Source organism: Corylus avellana, chromosome ca6 (genome assembly GCF_901000735.1).
Source record: "Corylus avellana chromosome ca6, CavTom2PMs-1.0".
NCBI classification, from domain to species: Eukaryota; Viridiplantae; Streptophyta; class Magnoliopsida; order Fagales; family Betulaceae; genus Corylus; species Corylus avellana.
In genome coordinates this window covers 25,521,090-25,529,526 of record NC_081546.1, presented here as the reverse complement: position 1 = coordinate 25,529,526, position 8,437 = coordinate 25,521,090, and the positions used below count along the sequence as shown (strand labels likewise).

General features: G+C 35.4%; 1 protein-coding gene across 1 annotated transcript in view; it reads right to left on the bottom strand.

Moving 5' to 3' along the window:
* Nucleotides 1–235: 235 nt before the first annotated feature.
* Nucleotides 236–8,437, bottom strand: part of LOC132185440 (serine carboxypeptidase-like 18) — a 25,690-nt gene continuing 17,488 nt past the window's right edge. The window contains exons 5-10 of the mRNA XM_059599213.1: nt 1,995–2,071; nt 1,784–1,906; nt 1,448–1,550; nt 765–802; nt 521–621; nt 236–347 (exon numbers count right to left, since the gene is read on the bottom strand). Of these exons, the coding sequence (XP_059455196.1) occupies nt 236–347; nt 521–621; nt 765–802; nt 1,448–1,550; nt 1,784–1,906; nt 1,995–2,071 (554 nt within the window). The remainder of the gene's footprint in view (nt 348–520; nt 622–764; nt 803–1,447; nt 1,551–1,783; nt 1,907–1,994; nt 2,072–8,437) is intronic.

The window sequence follows — 8,437 nt, the reverse complement described above, 5'->3', positions numbered from 1 at the left end:
ATTGTCTCGGAGAATTGTTGGCGTTCTCTTATAAATGCCGATAATTTTTAAAATTTTCTCGGCGTTCATCTTTACACCGAGAAAGTTTGATTCCCAACACGATGCATCTCCGTGCAAACTTTTTCTCAATTTTTAAATGGGATTTTTTTTGTATTGTGATACCAAACTGTTATGGGAATGAGTTATTGATCTAGTGGCTCTTCTCTTAAGAGGGAAATAAGCTGGATCTAGCTTCTTATTCCTGCCTATTTTTGCTAACCTTGTCGATAGCATCAAGGTCTGAGGAGCATTGATAATTGTCCGAATCTACATTCACATAATTGCCGTTGCAACTCGTTTTTGCTGACCATAAATTATGAAATGTAATAGAGTTTAGAATCAAATACGTTTACCAGAAGAAATCTATTAGAGCTAGGAAAATTTGTACGTGTATATTTAACTTAAACAAGGGAGTGACAAAAATGGGTGAATTTAGTCATTCAAAAATGAGCAATAAAAAAGAGTTAAAGACCAAATTACCTCATAGAGTTGATCTGATATGAGAGTCAGCCTATGGGCATATGGGATTTTTGCATTGGTGTCAGTGAATGAATCTGTCACTGCACCCCCAATCACATAGCCCTGATAAAATTTGAACAATATTTAAGCAACCCAACTTTGAAAATTCATAATTATAATACACTTCCATGTTTTCTGAGAGGACAAATGAAAACAGGCAAAAGTCCTATCCTCTTTGATTGAGAAAATATAGTTAGTTCCTCTACCTTTAGATTAATCATTGGCACACTCCCTGCTTCGTTACCTACAACACCATTATGAAATCAAATGCCAATTTTAGAGAAACAGTACTTAGAAAATTCTAAACAATTACATTTGATTGTGATTGACATGATAGTCCCACATAGACGACCATGTTAGTTTGTTAAGTCCACACAACACTTATCAAGTCAGGCACTAAACTGTTAAATTTGTTTGTGGTTGACGTGGGAATGCCACTATTAAAGTATTTGACTAAATGATTAAATTTACATATTCCTATCAGCTTAAGCTTTTAAGATAAGTGGTGATTTAACATGTCATCAGAGTTAAAAGTCTTGAAGTCGAACCTGGACTCCTTCATCTACCTCCATCTCAATTAAATATTTCACATGTTGAGCATCACCTATTAAAAGGGAGTTTGAGCCCACACGTGAGCGGGAGTATTAAAGAATTTGACTAAATGATTAAATCTACCTCTTACTATTAACTTAAGCTTGTAGAATAAGTGGTGATTTAATAGCCACATCCATTTCTAAGAAAATTCAGTTCTTATCGATCTAAAAAATGATTTTTATTACCACGTCATCCCAATTGAATGATAATCGTATAATAGTCTACTAAAAACATAACGATTAAAAAGAAGAGGTTCAAGTTAAGTAAAGCTTTTGTTCCAATCAACTTATATTACCTATCACTATTTGTTGCGCAATCATCGGAACAGGCATGCCACCATATGACTCTCCACCGATATAGAGTTGATTTTTCAAAAACTGAGGATGTTCACTTAGCCACTGCATATATAAAATTTGAACTTAGTTAAACAAATTTAAACACCTAAACCACTATATAAAATTTGAAAATAACAGACACCTAGTCTTAACAAATCTCTTATTTTTTCACATGAGAAATGATAAACACTCTTACTCCCACACTCTCAAGTCCATATTTATTGACGTGACAGTAAAAATGATCATTCAATTCAGAGTGTTTATATAAACATTACTCTTTTCACACTGTCTCGCACCTTTTGAAGAAATTCGTAGACTTGTGCCACATATTTATAGTCATCCATGATATAGCCGTCATAGCTTTTTGAATAAGAGAACCCAGCACCAACGGGTGCATCCAAATATATGATGTTGATGCCCTGAATATCACAATAATCACATTTCATTAAAATGAAAATAAATAAATAAATCTAAAGTTGTCATGAAATGTGCAAAAAGATGAAACACCTGCGTCCATGCCCATGGGTTATCATGAAGTGTTGGTAGGCTTCCATTGTAATCTCCAAGTTTGAAAGTTAAAGGGCCTACATAATATTCAGGTATAAAATGAAAATTAGGCTGTTTGTTTATGTTCAACTGTTATTTTAAATGATTAAATTTATTAGTTTTTACTAGTTGAGATAATTAATAATTGAATATGATACCATAATATGTTTGGATCTCTTAAAATTTGAACAATTTAATTAAGAGGGAAGCTACCAGGCCCACCTGCTTCGGGTTGGTGGGCTTGACACCTTAGATTGTCTAGAGTAGGTGACATGGATGCTGCAAACTACCTAAGGCAAGTGGCCCCACAGCCTCTTTTTCTCTCTTAAAGCACTAAAGTAGCTTCCCTTTTATTTTTTCTAAATTTAGGGCACAAAATTACTTTTTGTTTTTCTATTAAAATATACTTCACAATAACTTTCCTTACCTTTTCCTAAACCATTAAAATATTATATTTTTACAAAATACAAGTTTCATACCTGCCCTCACTTTTTTCACAAAATACCAACACAATCCCCAATGAAAGACAAAAAAATGAAAGAACAAAGAGAAATGTTTATATTAAAATAATGTGTAGAAAACCACTTTTGGTTCTCTATAATTGGGAAACACTGTAGTAACCTTTGAGGGTTGGTTAAATGGGATCTGAATCCACTGGAATTCCAGATCCAGGCCGTCCATCTCCATCCAAGAACCAATGTCCTGTCACGTGTCCTACTAATAATAAAATAATTTTAAAAAGAAAATAATAAAATAATATTGGGTGACCGGCCACCCCCCATTCTGCCATATTGGGTGGTTGGTCACACCAAAAAATTTTGAATTTGGCCCTCGGTGTAACATCCCCAGCCCGTTAAGGCTGAGTTTGCCACTTTTATTCTTTTACAACAAAAATTCTTGCAAAGATCTATAAGGTCTATCAGAGTACTTGATTTTAAAGGATACGATAAATGTATAAAACATTATTCAAGAGATTTTATTACAAGCGAAATTAAAAAACATTAAACTTTAGTTGCAGAATATCATATTATTACAATAACTTATATGAAAAGACTTTGAAAATTAATAATTATTCCCGTCCCCATTCCGGCCTCCTATTCCAGCATCCTTTCTACCTGAAAACAAGAAATAAAACTGAATGAGCCCAAAGGGGGCCCAGCAAGTAACATCCACGACCATAGATAGTTTTACTCCTTATTCTCAGTTTTGAAAATCATTTTTTTACAAATAAATATACTTCTAGCCATAATAATATATGTATGTACGGTTGCATCCCCCGTAACATATACATACTATTACATCTTGTAATAGATCATCGTTGTAAATCATCTTTATAAATCATCATCATGATGCATCATTATAAATAATCATTATAAATCATCTCTGTAAATCATCATAGCATATCATCGTTGAAATTATAGTATCATTTTCTCATAATAGGGCCCATGTACACTATTACCCCTGTGCACGAGGGTTGCGGGTCCTGTGACCATGGCACTGAACTGTGGCCACAGCCATGCCCGACCGTCAATTAACTCTTTCTTGGTGCACTCAACGGTCTAGTTGATGGAATACCACCTTCTGGCATAGCCTCCTTCAGTGGTTTCGCCTCCATCCGAGTATCGGTACCGAACTCTTCTCATTCTTACTTATCTTGGGGCCAAAAATACTCTCCTTCATACATGTGCCCTCATTTCATAAACATTTATCTCATCTCTTGTACTTTTCTTTGTACTTCTTTTGATGCATCTTAGGGCAACATGTAGGAGGGTTTATCATCATTTTTCTTTCTTATAATCATCATCATTTCTCAACTTTCTTTTCTAAAAAATGGAAACCTTTTCAAATATAAATTTGTTGTACTTAGAAAGCGTTTAAAGAAATAGAAACTTTCTAGATAATTTATTTAGAAATCCTTCATGCATGCAACATAACTTCATAATACGTAAATAAAATAATAATTTACAGTTTGATACAAGAATGAATAAATAGCATGACATGAAGTAACTTTAGAAGGGGTAGTGAATTTACTTATGTAGTGTCCCAGAATTTTCAAAGCTATTTAAATAGATTATTTTGATAATGATGTTATTTTAATATCCATTGTAGCTAAGGATTTTAATTCTTGGAAAATTTATGAGAGTGGTAATTAGAGAATGGTAATTGGTGAAATAATATGATAGTAAATGGTAGATATAAGGATGATAGAATAAGAAGGTAGAATAGTATAGGATAGGTAGAATAGTATAGGGTAGGTAGAATAGTATAGGGTTGGTGAAATAGTAAAATGAGGGTATAATTGTAAATTGAAGATAGAATGAGGGTATAATTGTAAATTGAAGGTAGAATAGTATAGGGTTGGTGAAATAGTAAAATGAGGGTATAATTGTAAATTGAAGATAGAATGAGGGTATAATTGTAAATTGAAGGTAGAATAGTATAGGGGTGGTGAAATAGTATAGGGTTGGTGAAATAGTATAGGGTTGGTGAAATAGTAAAATGAGGGTATAATTGTAAATTGAAGGTAGAATAGTATTTGATTTTCTCCTATAAATAGAGCTCTTCTCCTTCAGAATTTTCACCACTCATCTCCTCTCCCATCTCTTGCATATATTCTTCCTTCTTCCGCTTTTTACTCGGTCTTTCTTCTTTCTAAGAGTGTTTACTCAGAATAGAGAGAGAAAGGGCGAGACCAAGCGCTACAAGAAAGAAAGAACACAAGAGATAGCGGACTTTAGAAATTAGTTTCAAAAGATATACTATTGGTGTTAGTCATATTGGAGCAACTAGATTCCTTCATACCACTTTTAGCTTCAGTCTAGAGGTAAGTAAATTCACTACCCCTTCTAAAATTACTTCATGTCATGCTATTTATATATTCTTGTATTAAATTGTAAATGATTATTTTATTTACGTATTATGAAGTTATGTTGCATGCATGAAGGATTTCTAAAAGAATTATCTAGAAAGTTTCTATTTGTTTAAATGCTTTCTAAGCACAACAAGTTTATATTTGGAAAAGTTTCTATTTTAAGAAAAGAAAGTTGAGAAATGATGATGATTATAAGAAAGAAAAATGATGATAAACCCTCCTACATGTTGCCCTAAGATGCATCAAAAGAAGTACAAAAAAAAGTACAAGAGATGAGATAAATGTTTATGAAATGAGGGCACATGTATGGAGGAGAGTATTTTTGGCCCCAAGATAAGATAAGATGAGAGTTCGGTACCGATACTCGGATGGAGGCGAAACCACTGAAGGAGGCTATGCCAGAAGGTGGTATTCCATCAACATGACCGTTGCGTGCACCAAGAAAAGAGTTAATTAACGGTCGGGCATGGCTGAGGCCACAGTTCAGTGCCATGGTCACAAGGACCCGCAACCCTCGTACACAGGGGTAATAGTGTACATGGGCCTATTATGAGAAAATGATACTATATTTTCAACGATGATATGCTATGATGATTTACAAAGATTATTTATAATGATGCATTATGATGATGATTTATAAAGATGATTTACAACGATGATCTATTACTAGATGTAATAGTATGTATATGTTACTGGAGATGCAACCGTACGTACATATATTATTATGGCTGGATGTATATTTATTTGTGAAAACGATTTTCAAAACTGAGAACAAGGAGTAAAACTATTTATGGTTGTGGATTTTACTTGCTGGGCCCCCTTTGGGCTCATTCAGGTTTATTTCTTGTTTTCAGGTAGAAAGGATGCTGGAATAGGAGGCCGGAATGGGGTGGGAATAATTATTAATTTTCAAAGTCTTTTCATATAAGTTATTGTAATGATATGATATTCCGCAACTAAAATCTAATGTTTTCTAATTCCGCTTGTAATAAAATCTCTTGAAGAAAAGTATCTTTTAAAATCAAGTACTCTGATAGACCTTATAGATCTTTGCAAGAATTTTTGTTGAAAAAGAAGAAAAGTGGCAAACTCAGTCTTAACGGACTGGGGATGTTACAACTTACCTCTAGACTGAAGCTAAAAGTGGTATGAAGGAATCTAGTTGCTCCAATATGACTAACACCACTAGTATATCTTTTGAAACTAATTTCTAAAGTCCGCTATCTCTTGTGTTCTTTCTTTCTTGTAGCGCTTGGTCTCGCGCTTTCTCTCTCTGTTCTGAGTAAACACTCTTAGAAAGAAGAAAGACCGAGTAAAAAGCGGAAGAAGGAAGAATATATGCAAGAGATGGGAGAGGAGATGAGTGGTGAAAATTGTGAAGGAGAAGAGATCTATTTATAGGAGAAAATCAAATACTATTCTACCTTCAATTTACAATTATACCCTTCATTTACTATTTCACTCACCAAATACTATTCTACCTACCCTATACTATTCTACCTACCCTATACTATTCTACCTTCCAATTACTATCCTATTATTTCACCAATTACCATTCTCTAATTACCACTCTCATAAATTTCCCAAGAATTAAAATCCTTAGCTACAATGGATATTAAAATAACATCATTATCAAAATAATCTATTTAAATAGCTTTGAAAATTCTGGGACACTACAATCTTCCCTCCTTATTAGAATTTCGTCCTCGAAATTAAAACTTTAATTATCACTATATCCATGAATTTAGATTCTATCATATTCATCAATCAATTAATAATTATGCTATTCTACGTACTTCAACCATAAAATAAGACTTTACAGGAAACTTACTCAAACAAATGAGTGTATTTGTTACGCATGCTTTCTTCCAGTTCCCATGAAGCTTCCTCTGTTGAGTGATTGTTCCATAAGACTTTCACTACTGATATACTTCTGTTTCTAAGGACTTGATCCTTTCTATCGAGTATTCTTGTTGGTGTCTCTTCGTAAGTCATGTTGGGTCGGATTTGAAGGGGTTCGCTTTCTAAAACATGTGTTGCATCCGGAACATATTTCCTCAACATTGATATATGGAATACGTCATGAATCTCACTTAAGTTCGGGGGTAATGCCAAACGATAAGCTACCGCCCCAACTCTCTCAAGAATTTCAAAAGGACCAACGAACCTAGGACTCAACTTCCCTTTTTTTCCAAATCGCATTACTCCTCTCATAGGAGCAATCTTGAGGAAGACTTTTGTGCCAACTTCAAATTCTAGCTCTCGTCGTCTCGCGTCAGCGTAACTCTTTTGTCGACTTTGAGCTGCTGCTAATCTCTGCTTTATTACTGTTATCTTCTCGCACGTATCTTGGATGATTTCTGGCCCAAGTAGTTTCCGCTCTCCTACTTCGTCCCAATATAGTGGCGACCTACACTTTCTCCGTACAAGGCTTCATAAGGTGCCATATCGATGCTTGCGTGATAACTATTGTTGTAGGCGAATTCTATCAACGGAAGATATTGGATCCAGCTCCCCTTGAAATCAAGAACACACAATCGCAGCATGTCTTCCAAAGTTTGAATTGTTCGTTCCGTCTGCCCGTCGGTTTGAGGGTGGAATGCTGTACTGAAAGTTAGTCTTGTACCCATTGCCTCTTGTAAACTCCGCCAAAATCTTGAGGTAAATCTTGGATCTCGATCTGACACAATGGATACGGGAACTCCATGTAGTCGTACGATCTCCTTGACATAGAGTTCTGCGAGCCGATCCATACTGTAATTCATCTTGATCGGTAGAAAGTGTGCAGTTTTAGTTAACCGATCAACAATGACCCAAACCGCATCTTGACCACTTTGAGCCTTGGGAAAACCAGACACAAAGTCCATCGAAATACGTTCCCATTTCCATTCAGGAATAGGGAGAAGTTGTAAAGGCCCTGCAGGTCTTTGATGTTCTGCCTTAACTTGTTGACACGTCAGGCATCGTTCCACGTATTGCGCGATATCCTTCTTCATTCCATTCCACCAATAGCTTTTGCGTAAGTCTCGATACATCTTCGTGCTTCCTGGATGGACTGTATATAAGGATTGATGGGCTTCTGACAAGATGACCTTCTTTAGTTTTGCATTATTGGGAATGCACACTCGGTCACGAAATCTTAACACTCCATCCTTGGAAATCAGAAAATCTAGTTGTATTCCCTTCTCCACTCCTTCACGAATTATAGATGACTCGCTGTCTGAAAGCTGTGCTGTCTTGATTTGTTCCAATAAGGTTGACTCCAGGGTTAGGCTGCTCATGCAAGATTGAATTATTTCTATTCCTTCTTTGTCCAGGTCAAGGAGTAACTTCTGTTGCATCGTGATCATAGCCGATAATGTCCCCTCCGTGGTTCTTCTGCTGAGGGCGTCAGCGACTACATTTGCCTTTCCAGGGTGGTAGTTGATCTTACAGTCGTAGTCGCTTAGTAGTTCCAACCAGCGCCTTTGTCGCATGTTGAGCTCCTTTTGAGTGAAGAAATACTTCAGGCTCTTGTGATCTGTGAAGATTT